Genomic DNA, 16,033 nt, shown 5'->3' on the forward strand with positions numbered 1-16,033 from the left:
CTGCATCCAGCTCCATAGTGATCGCTTCAGTGATGTGGTCTGGAAACCAGTGTGATTTATTACAAGCTATAAACATGAGCTAACATTTACTGTGTTGCTGAACACTGTGATGTGGGCAGCCATTTTGGATTTTGGGAAATTTAATAAAGGAAGTATTAAAGAAGAAGCAGGAAGGACAATAACATAGTTCTAATTTGTACTTAAAATTGTAAATACTGACTATCCATTTATAGAAAATAAAGTTTAAGCTAGTTAACTAGCTTAAACATGACACTGGATGTAAGTATATAAAGAATTAGCCGTATGTTTCTGGAAGAGATTTTAAGCCATATAAGTTCACTTCATAGCTCTGGGGAAAATGAAATTTTGAACGCCAAAGATGTCTAATTGACTACATGTGAGGTAAGCGCTGAAATTGGATATTTCCTTTAACAAGCTTTAGCATGTTTTGAAGTCCAAACCTTGAAGTGGTTTCATTGACGCGTACAAGATTTCCACTCAACACTACTGTAGAGTTGCTGTCTCACTGTGTGTGTGTGTTTCTTTCTGGTTCTAGGCTCTCCTCAAAGTGGTACGTGTAATGATTGTGTAATGTGTGTGTACCTGATACACAATGTCCTGTAAATAAACTAGCATTCCTTCAGGAGTGTATTCCTGTCTTGTGTTCAATGTTCCTGAGATCCATCAAGATCTGGATAAACCTGACCAGGATAAAACTCATCCTGAAGATAAATGAACAAATACATGAATGATGCGTGTAAGCTGAATATTTTGTATATTTGATTTTTCACCAAACGTATGATATATGTGAAGTTCCTTAAAGTGTATTGCGATGCTGGGTATTTTTTTTTATGTGAAGTATGTGAATATTTGAAAAAGATATGTCTATGCCATAACACACTGCCAATTCTATACTGTAAATAAAAGAAGTTTCCGGAAAACAGTAGAGCACCCAGACTTTTGACTGGTAGTGTAATATTGCACAGTGTGTCCAGATGGAGCACTAACAAAGATGAATCATCTTCACACACACACACACACACACACACACACACACACAGAGACACACACAAACACACACACTCATATGTGTAATATTTGAATAGGTTTGTGGTGTTGATACAAAGAGCCTCCAGAACCAAGTGGTAGTGGGTTATGGGAAATATTTTACTGCTTAACACTGGATTGTACACTGTACCACTCTTAACACACAGCCATAAAGCACAGGAAAGGTTTTGATGAATGGTGTTTACTGTAAACTTTTTCATCTGTATTCTACTCTCGTACACAAACATGCACAGGATAAGGTCACTTTGTTTGAAAAGTTGCATTATAGGTCTGGCTGAACTTTTTACTGCTTGTAGAGAACAAGGGGGTAAAAAGTCACATGACTTACTCTTCTCTCATGTTCCGGCTTGAGACGACGTCTTTATTTGCTACAAAGGAATAAAATACTTGTGCGGCTGATTATTTTTTAATTACAGCGTGTCTTGAAGTGTTTTATTCCTCTTACACCGCAGCAATTTGCCACTGATTACAATTTCTATCTAATTTTTGGTTGACACTGAAACAAAAAGTACCTGTTTTCTCTTATGTTATAGTCAGCTACGTTATAAAAGATGTTTGTACTGTATGTATACCAAAAAACTAGAAAGCATACACTCTTCCCACGTAGAGATATTGGGACATTGACTCATACAAAGCTTTAACATCTCAGGACGTTTCCTTACAGAAATTTTCACTACAGTCCACCATAAGGATTATTATTAAGACTTGCTATTAATCCTCCATACATGTTCCTCTTAATATAGAATCATTTAACATATTAAACTGAGATTGTATTCAAATCACAACAACCAGTCTCCATCATTAACCTCTGAGAAATCAACTGTGCTGTGGTATAATGTTCCTCCAGATATCTTTAGGAATAAACATTAAACGTTATGTCACTTAAACAAAGAAACAATAAGGACTTGTGTTTAGTGTAAAATGTCAACAGGTGGCACTGTTTTCAAATACTATAAGGCTGGATGGAGTATCACATCACACCCGAGGTTTTTTTTTTTTTTTGTTAATGCAGCTGTAACTGAATGTTTATTTTTTTCCAACCCTTCTTTACTTCCACTCCTCTTCTCGTCTCGCTCTCTTCTTGTTTTTACTGAACCGGCGTGGCCTCTGTCTTTCCTCCTGACGTCACCAGCTGGATCAAACTGCCCGAGGCTGGCCGCTCTGACCCGGCGGCCCAGCTGTAGAACATTCTGGAAAAAGAGATAGAGCGAAGGAAATGACAGGGGCAGAATAACGAGTTGGGGTGGTGGATAGAACAGGCACGAAAGAGACAAAGGGAGAGAAAGAGAAATATATAAAAATAAAGAGATGTGACTGGTAGCATTGACTGTTGGCAGACACAAGCCCTGAAGAAAAAGAAGATTCCAGAAAGAACAGAAATAGCTCAGTTATTATCCGATTACAGGAGTGTTTGTTTTGATTAACTTAGAACCCGCCTCCAATCGCAGAGACAATTTGTCCCTCCATGTCTCTGGTTTTCTCGATAATCTCCGGGGCGTCCTGGCTCCTCCTGTGAGATTAGACATTTCCATAAATGCAAGTTTAATCTTCCCACGTGACCTAGTGGGTCAGTCAGTTCCTCGGTCAATGTGTGCATCACTGAGATTACATTAATAACTGTCTCTAGAGCTAATGACTATACGTGCATCAAAAAACTCTCTCTCTCTCTGATGTATATATATATGTGTGTGTGTGTGTGTGTGTGTGTGTGTATAGCCAAGCTTGACTTCCAGATCGGTCAGTAGGGATGACGTCAGGGCTCTGTGCAGGATCCTCAAATCCTTCCACTCCAAACTCGTCAAACTATGTTTTCATGGAGGGACGAACCACATCTGGGTGTGATGATCAGGTGTCCTCATACCTTTGGCTATATAGTGTAGGTCTGAGACAAATATCCATTTGTGATCTATTGCTCTATTTAATTGAGAATTCTGCTGAACAGGTTTGATCCTTTTAGGGAAAGTGAATGAGAAGTGAATGTTAATGTTAGAAAACACTCGTGTGTTCAAAAGTCTGTGAAAACATCTGGATAAGTCTGGATGTACGATCAGTTGTACACAAAGTTTTATCCATATGCATCACGTATGGTCCAGAATATACAGTAAATGCAGCCATACACAGTGTCTATACGTGTGCTTAAAAATCACTGCCCCCTTCCTCTAAAAATACACGTTACAAAGAATATTCATATTGTTTTTTTGGTATAAATTAAATAGAATTCAAATACAGAATTCTCTTGGCAATAGTGACAGCGCTCGAGGTTATATGATGCTAGAAATCTGTGATGGATTATTCTTTAAAAAAAAATCTATTTTGTCCACGTAGCAACCAGTGTATTATTAGCTCAGTCTGTATGTTATGCAAGATTTCTGTTTATTTTATTTTTATTCGATAATATATTCAGGAACTTTCTCTAGTTGTGCATCTTACTTATTAGTACCTTATTTATGTAAGTCTAATCTAAGTCAAATGTGGACTCCTTATATAATATCAGTAATATCATGAACCCATGACTGCACTTATATTCTGTGTCTGGTGATTTACTTATTGATTAGTATGAAAGCTTTACAAATCCATCATCAGATTTTCTCTGGTTTCTTGTAAAAGATTCTCTCGAGCCGTATCTGTTCGTGCTTCGGAAGAACGTCACTGCCATCTTGTGGTCAGATTTAACTTGTGACCTCTTTAATATATCCCCCCTCACCTGTCACATACTGTACGCTCATAAAGGATTGCAGAAATAACAAATGCACGCTTTAAACACTCACTCTGCAACGTATTCCATTGGTGTCCAGGTGCTGAAGTCTGCGTCAGGCATGAACTTCCTGTTCATTGGTGTATCCAAGGTTACCCTGGAACATAATATCATAACGGGGTTAATCGAGGAAAATCTCTGGAACAGCAAAGGTGCCCGAGGCAGCAACAAGACGTGCCACATGGCATTTAAAGCTCTGTTTGTTACTAACACAATAAGAAACAAGCTTAATTTAAAGCTTTTACCATGTTGTGAAATTTTGATTGCATTTTTTGGTCCTGTAATAAACATAAACTTCTGAAAACTCCATGTAAAAATATGTGATTCTGTAATTATGTGATCCTGTAAAATTATGTGATAATTCTGCAATGGCTCTCTAACACTCATCTATCTATCTATCTATCTATCTATCTATCTATCTATCTATCTATCTATCTATCTATCTATCTATCCAGAGCGACTTACATTTTATCTTGTTTTTTTATACATCTGAGCAATTGTGGGTTAAGGGCCTTGCTCAGGGGCCCAGCAGCGGCAGCTTGGTGGACGTAGGAACTGAACTCACAACCTTCCGATTGGTAGAACACCTTAACCACTAGGCTACCACAACCCATAGATATCTATCTATCTATCTATCTATCTATCTATCTATCTATCTATCTATCTATCTATCTATCTATCTATCTATCTATCTATCTATCTAACTACCTGTCTGTCTGTCTATCTATCTATCTATCTATCTATCTATCTATCTATCTATCTATCTATCTATCTACCTACCTGTCCGTCTATCTATCTATCTATCTATCTATCTATCTATCTATCTATCTATCTATCTATCTATCTATCTATCTATCTATCTATCTATCTATCTATCTACAGTATCTATCTATCTATCTATCTATCTATCTATCTATCTATCTATCTATCTATCTATCTATCTACAGTATCTATCTATCTATCTATCTATCTATCTATCTATCTATCTATCTGTCCGTCCGTCCGTCCGTCCGTCCGTCCGTCCGTCCGTCCGTCCGTCCGTCCGTCCGTCCGTCCGTCCGTCCGTCCGTCCGTCCGTCCGTCCGTCCGTCCGTCCGTCCGTCCGTCCGTCCGTCCGTCCGTCCGTCCGTCCGTCCGTCCGTCCGTCCGTCTGTCTATCTATCTATCTATCTATCTATCTTTGATTGTTTGATTAATTGATTATTAACTTCAAAAATTAGGGTAAAGGGAAAAGGGTCCTAGGAAAGTGTTATCTATTCTTCCACATACTCACACATGAGGTAACGTCACTAGTCTGACTGACAGGTAAGAGAAAAAGGCATAAGCTAAGGTAATGTTAAGGCACTTTACAGTATGTACAGAACATACAACATACAACAATGTATATAATGCCTTGATTATGTGAATATATAATGTGTATATTGGGCATAATTTATAAGAGATATATTGCACATACTACAAAGTGACAAGTGACAAAGTGCACTGTTGTGCATGTAGCATCAAAGGGTAGGCTATTTTTTTTCCTTTACACCATTGGAACATTTCACCTGTCTAATGGCCATAAGATACTAAACAGGAGCTGCTGGTTAAAACAAAAACATGTGATTTAAATTGTCTAAAAATCTTAGTCTTAGATAAACTGCTTCAGTTTGTAGAAATTTAGTTACGATAACTCGTGTTTGATGCTATATGCTAGCAAACATGCTGCAGATGCTAGCAAACAGCAAGTCCCTTCTGTCACTCTTTTGTATTTTCCAGGCATTTAACTGCAACATAAATACAAACTAATCACTGGAATTCAAGCTACAGGGAAGAACTGAAAAAAATGTGACATAGTAATGGTCTGAGGAATCAATAAGCGAGTCAACAAGCGCAATTGTTTTGACATATTACTAAGACATAAGGCTGAGATGGAGGTAGCAGAGATGGGGATGTTGAGGTTCTCTTTAGGAGTGATGACAGGATTAGGGACGAGCACATCAGAGGGACGGCTCAGGTTTGCTGTTTTGGGACAAGGTCAGAGAGGATAGATTGAGATGGTTTGGACCGGTAGAGAGGAGGGAGATGGTTATATTGGTAGAAGGATGTTGGAGATGGAGCTGCCAGGTAAAAGATCAAGAGGAAGGAAAAGAAGAGATATATGAATGTGTTAAAAGAGGACATGAAGGTAATTGGTGTGAGAGTAGAGCATGCCGAGGATAGAGTTAGGTGGAAACAGATGATTATGGCTGTCTGTCATAACCAATTTTCTCCTAATGGGGCTTATTAAGAAGTCTATGCTCAGAATTCCTCCACTGTGTCTCATTTCTCATGGTATCTCTTCGAGTAGGTAGAGAAATAATACTGTGGCACAAAATCCACTGATGTACAGATGTACAGCTCCGGTTAGGACTAAGAGCAGCAAAGAAGATTTGTACTTATAAAAGATAGATAAATAGGCAGATAGACAGAGAGACGGAGGAAGAGCATTTACGGGAGGATGGCCACGGCTACAGCGCCTGAAGGAAGTCCGCTGTTCTGTCCAGCAACACTTTCACACAGCTGATGCACTGCTGCTTTCGCCATGCCATAACCCACCATACCTACAGAGAGAGAGAGAGAGAGAGAGAGAGAGAGAGAGAGAGAGAGAGAGAGAGAGAACAACCATCACTGGTAGAAACATTAATTGTTAACTGATATTTGTTTAAAATATTAAATCATTTAATGTAAAAATACACAAATAACACATAAAGCAGAAAATCCTCCATATCCTGTTACCATCCCAAGTAATTATTTGGCTAGTTTACATGATTTTCATCACAAAAAAAAAATTCTAATAAATAAATAAGTTATGGTCATAGATTGGTTAATATGACATGAATATGATCTTTCACATCTTTCACAACTCATATCCTTTCCCCATTTGTGAACTGGCTGAATTTTATTCAACACAATATATATATATATACATATATATATATTTAAAAAATATATATATAGTTTTATGTTTATGTTATATAATTATGTGACATTTTCTTCTATATAAGCTATTAAGGTTCTTGACTGTAAATATGTTTATATACAATTACAACGGTTTATTAACTTTAGTGTTAACATTTACAGTCATTTTTTTACTGTGTGATTTTAACCCAGACCTAATACTTAGTACAAAGACATCTATGAGAGAGGGAACACGATTCACGATATTGGCACATGGCTTTAGTTTTTAAAAAAAGTTTACCAAGCCTAAACCTTTTCCTTACTATTTGTGGTTAGATAGTTAACAGAGGGGTTTAAAAATTACACTCCAGACCTTTAACTGTAAGGCAACATTGTCTTATATTTACAGTGAACAGTAACTTTTACTTCAGACTTGCTCATTGGGGATAAATACATATACATACATACACACTGTGAACTATACATATTTTTAATTTTATTATATTAATTCTTTATATTACTCCTTAAGTTTATCTTCTGTTCTATGTTTATGTTCTGTAAAGCTGCTTTGAGACAAAGTCCATTGTAAAAAGCGCTATACAGATAAACCTGAATTGAATTGAATTGAATAACTTTTACTGTAAAGATATTTACAGTAAACATTTTTTACAGCACATTGCTGGCAACCCTGTTACATTTAATTTGCTGTAAACATTTACAGTGTGGTTTTTAACCCAAACCTAAAAGTCAAACAATATATGCATTTTTTAAACTTGTAATAATGAAGTAATAATAATAAGTTCGAAGACATCTTCGCTAAAAGGAATGAGATTCAGAATATCAGTAAACTGGCATTAGTTGTTTAAACAACGTTAAACTTTTCCCACATTCTCACATTAGTGCTAATGAGGTCGAGCCAGAAAAACTGTACCTCTCTTTACTTACATAAAGATTACACAAAAAGACAATATTTGCTTTCGATTTTAATTGCCTCATTTAAAAGTAGACATTTCAGGCTTTCATTAGACATATGTATCATGTTCATGCGATTAGTATTGGCGGAGTTATCAGTTCATGTTTGTAACGTGTTTCAGGAAGATGGTCAAGGAGACAGAGATGTCTGAATGCACACCCTGGTTATTTTCTTTATTTGCCAAAAGCACAGCGTTTTGTTGTTATTTTGAAGGCACTCAAATAAAAGTAGACACTTCACAGTTTCAAATGATGTATTACATGTATGTGTATGATTATGAATGACGGAGTATTTTAAGTGGATTTCACGTTGAAGAGGAAAAAATGCGTCAAGGCGCGGCGGCGAGCTTTTAGACCCCAGGGCGTTAAAATCTGTGGTTATTCAGGTAACAAAGGGGTTCAGAAATTACACACCGCACCGTTAATTATATCTAACAATTGGAATATTTTTGAAGTATCAAAATTTTTCACAGTACACTTTGTCTGTAAAAATGCAAACTTTCCCATTTGGCATGATTCAGTATCTCTAAATTTACTGCAAACAAAAAACAAGCTGTTTTTTTTTTCATGTCTGAGAGAGATCTTTATTTTATACACAACCATCTGGCCTTCACACTGCTCTGGAGTGGCCGTATCTCCCGGCCATAAACAGCGATAAGAGATTAGACCTGAACTTTGGATTGTGATTATTTTTTAACTCTTCTCTGTCTGTGAAGCTCACTCTCCATTCCAATGTCCTGAAAAGATTAAACCTTGTTGTTGACCCTACCCCCGCTGCACATGTTGTTGAGCCTTGGCATCTGGAACCAATAACCGACTTTATGAGAATGTGAGTGATTCTTTAATGAACAACAATGTTACTCAAAGCCCAAAATGAAGGCCAGACATGCCAAAACGCCTTATGGTGTATGAGCCAATGAGAACGAGGGGTGTGTAGCTGCTTCCCCACTGCTAAAGCAAGGAACCTCTCTTTCTTTGTGATCTCTGCCCTGAAAACCCTGAAGGTCCAGGATAAAAACCAAAGCACGATCACATGCTGTACAACTCGAGCTTTGGCTTAAATTCTTTAAATGATTTACTTCAGCTTATTCTGACATGTACTAAGACATATTTTAAAGCTTCTTCAAGATTAGCACCACTTAGGCACCAGTAGAATGACAGCTAAGCTCAGGACGCTTGATTCTGGTTGTTTGGACGGCAAAATTTTAAATGTGCAACTATTCGATTCAGGATAGCTAGCGTACTTAGAGTTTTATTTTGAACTCCCTATTTTCATATAACCCGTGAAACACTGTAAAGAGAGATTCCAATCATGTCATGCCAAAGCAGCAGTCTCAGCTGTGTGGATGTGAGAGAGAGCAGAGAGAAAGACAGCAGAGACAGACCACACAAGTGCAGAGATAAAATGCTGAGTCATGTCTCCTCCCAGCTGTGCAGCCAATCAGAGGAGCGGATTCAGAGCAGTGCACAGATGAGGGGTATGAGTGAGGTGCAGGATTAAGGGCGATATTCTGGTAGAGTGTGGGTTTCAGAGAAGTATACTGATGAGACGGTTTTACTTAGACTTGAGTGTGATATATGATAAGGTGTGATAATGAGGTTTAACAGCTAAATTGAACTTATGTAGGGGGTATGTTAAGTTGGCCTTGTGTAGCTGGTATGTAAAAGTGGTCTTGTGTAGGGGGTTTGTCAAGGTAGTCCTGTATAGGGGTTTGTTAATGTGGGCTTGTGTAGGGGGTATGTTATGGTGAGCTTGTGTAGGGTTATGTTATGGTGATCTTGTGTAGGGGGTATGTTATGGTGAGCTTGTGTAGGTGGTATGTTATGGTGAGCTTGTGTAGGGGGTATGTTATGGTGGTCTTGTGTAGGTGGTATGTTATGGTGGTCTTGTGTAGGTGGTATGTTATGGTGAGCTTGTGTAGGGTTATGTTATGGTGATCTTGTGTAGGGGGTATGTTATGGTGGTCTTGTGTAGGTGGTATGTTATGGTGAGCTTGTGTAGGGTTATGTTATGGTGATCTTGTGTAGGGGGTATGTTATGGTGGTCTTGTGTAGGTGGTATGTTATGGTGAGCTTGTGTAGGGCTATGTTATGGTGAGCTTGTGTAGGGGGTATGTTATGGTGAGCTTGTGTATGGGGTATGTTACGATGGTCTTGTGTAAGGATACATTACGATGGTCTTGTATAGGGGGTATGTTACGATGGTCTTGTGTAGGGGGTATGTTATGGTGAGCTTGTGTATGGGGTATGTTACGATGGTCTTGTGTAAGGATACATTACGATGGTCTTGTATAGGGGGTATGTTACGATGGTCTTGTGTAGGGAGTATGTTATGGTGAGCTTGTGTAGGGCTATGTTATGGTGATCTTGTGTAGGGGTATGTTACGATGGTCTTGTGTAGGAGGTAATCTTGTGTAGGGGTATGTTATGGTGATCTTGTGTAGGGCTATGTTATGGTGAGCTTGTGTAGGGGTATGTTATGGTGATCTTGTGCAAGGATACGGTACGATGGTCTTGTATAGGGGCTATGTTATGGCGATCTTGTGTAGGGGGTATGTTACGATGGTCTTGTGTAGGAGGTATATTATGGTGAGCTTGTGTAGGGGTATGTTACGATAGTCCTGTGTAGGGGTATGTTACGATGGTCCTGTTTAGCTTGTATGTGAAGATGTTCTTGTGTGGGGGTATGTTAATGTAATCTTGTGAAGGGGTATGATAGTGTGGTCTTGAGTTGGGGTATGTTACGGTAGTCTTGTATAGGGGGTATGTTAATGTAGTCTCGTTTAGGAGATATTTTAGTGTAGGAGGTATGTTAATATGGCCTTGTATCCTAAAAAGGCCATAATAACATACCTCCTACACTAAAATATCTCCTAAACATCCTAGTTTGATAAGATCTTGTCTTGTTAAGGGATATGATAGGGTAGACTTGAGTGGAGTGTATGTCAAGGTGGTCTTGTTAGGGGGTATGATAAAGTAGTCTTGAGTAGGAGTCATGATAAGGGTGTTGGTGGTGAGTGTATGTCAGGATGGTTTTGGTATGCTGTATGATAAGCTGATGAGGGGTTTGTTGAAGTGTATAAGATGCATGTTTCAGTTAATCAGGCTGATAAGGGATGTTTGTTTAGCATGCATGTTTCTGGTTAAAATGATTGGGTGTAGGATGAAAGGGAATTTAGGAGGGGTTGGGGAAGGTTTTCTAATAAAGTGCTAGGGTATATGTAATAAACATTAGATAATGAATAAGGATTTTTTGTAAGAGTTTTATGATGGTCTTTAGGTGGGGTGCAGCTTCAGGTTAACATGCTGATGTGGGGATTTTGGGTGGGGTGCAGCTTCAGTTTAACATGCTGATGTGGGGATTTTGGGTGGGGTGCAGCTTCAGTTTAACATGCTGATGTGGGGATTTTGGGTGGGGTGCATGCTTCAGTTTAACATGCTGATGTGGGGATTTTGGGTGGGGTGCAGCTTCAGTTTAACATGCTGATGTGGGGATTTTGGGTGGGGTGCAGCTTCAGGTTAACATGCTGATGTGGGGATTTTGGGTGGGGTGCAGCTTCAGTTTAACATGCTGATGTGGGGATTTTGCATTATTGAGGCAGTAAGACCTATTGTGCTCAGTCAATCAGATGGCATCAGCTTTAATCTGGGTCTTAAGAGATTTAAGGTCACATGCGTGTGATTTAAAGGCACATAGCAAAATAAGCATCTAGCATACTATTCTTTTTGAGCTTTTGCAATATACCACATGCATTAATTATATTAAGAAATTAAATGCACAGTAACAAATACCATTGCCTATAATCCTTTGGCTTCCTTTACTGTTACTTTAGTTAAAATATAGCAAAAATCTTTGGTTCACCTTCAGCATGTGCACACATAAAGTCTACAAATATATCTTTTAGAAAGGCTTTGTCTAATAACTTCTAAAGCAGATAGTAAATCCCTGTGATTACAAAGTAAAATCCCACTGGCACAGATCGGTAGTCCTCTGTTCTCTTCTGCTAAATGTCATTTCTAATGGCCTTCTATTAAGATTTAATATAAAAGATATCACTTTGATTTGAATAAGTTACGATTTTTGATGTATAAGCACCTGGAGTTCCACTGAGTGAAGCCTTGGCTCCGGTGAGAGTGAGCAAACCTCCAGGCTTGAGGTGCTTAGAGGCCAGATACGTGGAGATGGTTGACGTCCAGACGCTCTGTTTCCACATCAAATCGCTGTTCTTAAACACGTCTGTATAGAAAAGAGATACAGATAAGAGGTACAGATAAGAGAGAGAGACAGAGTATGAGATGAAAAGCGGTTCAATACTAATCAGGTTTGATCAACATGAAATATTATGCGCTCGGCTAAGTTACTCTAGTGGACGCTTTATGTGTAAATTAGAGATGGCACAATTCTTTATCAAATATCATTATCAGGCTGAAATCAGCAGAAAATGGATCAGAAAGATTTTTTTTTAGAAAGAAGATTTATTCAACAAGCTATCATTCTTCTGTAATAATACTATATATTAAATACCTGTATAGTATATACTGTACTGTATATACCTGTACCTATATAGTATATACTGTATGGTCTAAAAGCTGAAATAGAGCAGTGTTTAAATATGTGTGTCGTTACTGTATGGATGTTCGTTCAGATAATCATGATATGAATTCTGGACCTTTGGAGGCACAGTTTCCCCCAGCCCATCCTCCAGCAACACACACGATGGCATCCACTTTCTGGTCTCCGAGCAACTGAGCCACATCTGAGGTCACCTACAGAATAAGAAAAAAAAATACACACACACACACACACACACACACACACACACACACACACACACATATATATAAGACACCGTAGAGTACGATGTTACAGGGAAATAATCAATGATGGAAATCCTCTACCTGACGAGTCCTTTGTGCAAAACCTAAAGCTTCACCTGTGATTTACAAGGAACTGACACTGGTAACTATAGTGTAGTAACGAGTCATATATTTTTAAAATTATTACTATTAGATTTTGATTATATGGTGCATTTGCACTGCAGCAACGGGTACTGTCAGAGCTGCTGTAAAAATAGAAAATTCATTAACACATTTAACCAATCAGAATCAAAATCTTTAATTTAACTGCACTGTGTGTTTAAACTCTGGAGATAAAAACTGTCCTCCTCTAATGACAGTAAAAAATGAGCTTTTTATAAAGATCTATACACTATATGACAGTCACATACATTTATCCCTGATTTCTGTTCATTCAGCTCCAGAAGCATTAGTGTGAAGTTAGGCACTGAGGTCTAGAGTTCACTCTGCATTACAGATCAGCCCAAAGGTGTTCAGTGGGGTTGAGTCAGATTCAGGATACCCAAGTTCTTCCACTCCAACCCCACCTTGTCTTCACGGAGCTCGCTTTGTGCACAGGAGCATTGTCATGCTGGAACAGGATTGGGCCTTGTCCGGTTCCAGTGAAGGGAAATTTAATGCTACAGCTTAGTAAGCTGAGCTTACATAGACCCAAATTTTGGGACAAACCACATATGGGTGTGATGATCGGGTGTCCTCATACCTTTCGCCATATAGTGTAGATCTGAGAGAAATTTGTGATCCATTGCTTCATCTGATTTGATAATAATAATAATAATAATAATAATAATAATAATAATAATAATAAAAATAATAATAATAATAATATCACAAATAAATATAACAATAATAAATAAAACAAATAAAAATAAACAAATAAAAATAAATATAATATCACAGCATTCTTATTATAGCTTTCACCATGATGAAATTTTGGGCAGTTACCAAGGCATTAAAATGTCTGATATCAACAAATGCTTATTACAATCTGTTCCAACCAACAGGTTTAATTTGCTGTCTTGGGTATAAACAATGACATATCAGTTTTCCAGGCAAACAAGAGAGGCGAATCTGTTTGTATGGATTTACAAGGACGTCATTGTGTGTCCTCCATCCAGACTCATTATATAAGCTTGTGAGTGATGTTGATGTTGTGCAGACATAATAGATTGGGCGATGAAAAAGGACAGGGCTTGCTGGATGTCAATACGAGGCTGGGTGAGGAAATTGCCTCGGCTGGACGGATATGGAAAACAAATGGCGTTTCCTTGGTAGCAGATGTGTAATAAGCTATTCACATCGGAGCAGATGGGATGAAGGCAGATGATGCTCTACTCCTACCGAGGCTAAGGCCAGGAATTAATTTCAGAGGTTGAAATGTTTAAAAGAATTATATTTGTTTTGGGAGTATGGGGTTTATAAATTGTAGTTAAAAATTTTGTTTTAAATAAATTGCGGCTTAAATGTTATTGCAGAAACCATAAATAGTGCATAATGTGCCAGTGACAAGAATCTTAGTGGTCTTAGACAGGCTTACAAATTACAAATGTTGCGATTTGATTGGCTGTGGAAGTACGTAGCATGTACTGTATGTCCATAGCGTGTCAGGTGGATCAGCCTTTTATCCATATTCACAGCTTCTTTTTCTCTTCTCACAATAACCCTATGCCTATTACACATGGACATTATGTTGTTGACCATGAAACATCCATCCAATTCCTCAGCCCTGTCTTGATGCTCACCTGCTCCGCATGCTCACAGAAACTCTCGCAGATCTTCGCGAGGACATTCGCATCAGCTTCTTCATTAGCGCCAATGTCAATGCTGGCCACCCACTACAATACAAAACAGATGGAAATTCAGATATTTTTTAAGTCACACATTTTTGGCTAGGGTTGTGGAAGGATTACTTCACTGCTGACCTTTTCAAAATGCATTTCGCAAGCCAGCAACATCCACAGAATGCTTCAGCCCAGTCCAACTTATCAATAATAACATTTTAATGACTGTATTTATTACTGTTAGTTATAGCAGCTGTGCATGGCAAAGCTGACCAGAAATAAACCAAATGCAAAGCAGCACTGATCACTTATATATATATATCACTGTGCTGGTTCAAATGATTATTTCTTTTGCTCGGTTTTGCTGCCTTTCCTCACAGGCATGTTCTCTTTCAACTTATAATGACATGATAAATACTGACACTGTAAACAACTTTTTTTTTTTTTTTAATATTCATATTTTTTGCATTTATTCATCCTGAGCCTATCCCAGAAACCCCGGAAGTGATGTTGGAATACACTCTGGATGGAATTCCAGTCCATTACCAATCAATCATGTACATTTGTAATTTAGCAAGAACTTGAATAAAACCCACACTAAACAGACAGTAACCAAAATGTGCCACGGTAATATTGTGAAACCGTGATATTTTTATTCTAGGTTATAATCATACCGTAACATCCCTATTTGTAATTAAGGAAGAAGGAAATGAAACATAGTTTTAAAGTTTTATAAGGTGTTGGTAATATATTTTATTTGTGATCAAAACAACTATTCGTCACGTTCAATATATCTCCAGAGCCTGATAACACAAAACAGGAGTTTTTTTTCATCTGTTCAACAAGTGTCAGTCATTCAGTGACAATAACCCAAAAAACCTCTGTGTATCTTCAGATTAATAAAACACGTTTAAGACACATCGTATATTGAAATGTCACCGTTAAAATATTACCGAATCGCTACATGTATTCAGGAAGTACATTTTGTGCAGTGATGAATAGGATAAACTCACACAGCCTTTGGATTTAAAATGGTGGACGCAGGTTGATCCGAGTGCTCCTCTTCCTCCGTAAATCAGGACTCGGGTGGCGTGGACAGCGGCCATCAGGTCAGATATGTTTATACACTGTATTAGGATTTATAATGTGAAGAGGACTGGGAAAAGACAGAGGACTGGGAAAAGACAGAGGACTGGGAAAAGACAGAGGACTGAGAGAGAGAGAGAGAGAGAGAGAGAGAGAGAGAGGGGTTAACTCTTAGGGGCGGATCAGTAATTGGTGCTGTATCGCGTTATGATTGGTGTAGGGGCACAGTAGTGACATTACAGGTTATAAGGATTTTCAGTGAACACTGTAAACTATATAAAGCCTACAATTATTATTAAGGGTGAATGAATCTCCATCTGTCAGATATCAGAGATAATACATCTCGACACGTTTAAATACGTAGCATACGCTTCATCGCACTAAAGATTCGATACGCATCGGTTCACTACTCACCTGAAAGGAGTCGGTTCAGTACAGCCACGAGTCGATTCAAGTTCGAATCCATTTCATTCGATTCAGGACATGGACGTTTTGAATAAAGCAGTGCTTTTGTCAATATTCTATCTATCTATCTATCTATCTATCTATCTATCTATCTATCTATCTATCTATCTATCTATCTATCTATCAAATA

At 38.1% G+C, this 16,033-nt stretch overlaps 1 protein-coding gene across 1 annotated transcript; it reads right to left on the reverse strand.

The window, feature by feature from the left end:
- Positions 1 to 1,146: 1,146 nt before the first annotated feature.
- qdpra (quinoid dihydropteridine reductase a) lies at positions 1,147 to 15,571 on the reverse strand. Its single transcript, XM_060885230.1, has 7 exons — positions 15,366 to 15,571; positions 14,314 to 14,406; positions 12,385 to 12,481; positions 11,811 to 11,951; positions 6,297 to 6,405; positions 3,837 to 3,920; positions 1,147 to 2,258 (listed from the first exon to the last, which is right to left on the reverse strand). Exons 1-7 carry the CDS (start codon positions 15,456 to 15,458, stop codon positions 2,156 to 2,158), a joined length of 720 nt encoding a protein of 239 aa, XP_060741213.1. The 5' UTR covers positions 15,459 to 15,571; the 3' UTR covers positions 1,147 to 2,155.
- Positions 15,572 to 16,033: the final 462 nt, after the last annotated feature.

The sequence above is a fragment of the Tachysurus vachellii genome, chromosome 13 (genome assembly GCF_030014155.1).
Source record: "Tachysurus vachellii isolate PV-2020 chromosome 13, HZAU_Pvac_v1, whole genome shotgun sequence".
Taxonomy (NCBI): Eukaryota; Metazoa; Chordata; class Actinopteri; order Siluriformes; family Bagridae; genus Tachysurus; species Tachysurus vachellii.

Coding starts and splice junctions, on each gene's coding strand:
- qdpra (XM_060885230.1), bottom strand. CDS start 15,458: ATGGCCGCTGTCCACGCCACCCGAGTCCTGATTTACGGAGGAAGAGGA. Junction 14,407..15,365: donor ATTTTAAATCCAAAGGCTGT/GTGAGTTTATCC, acceptor TTTGTATTGTAG/TGGGTGGCCAGCATTGACAT. Junction 12,482..14,313: donor TCTGTGAGCATGCGGAGCAG/GTGAGCATCAAG, acceptor CTTATTCTGTAG/GTGACCTCAGATGTGGCTCA.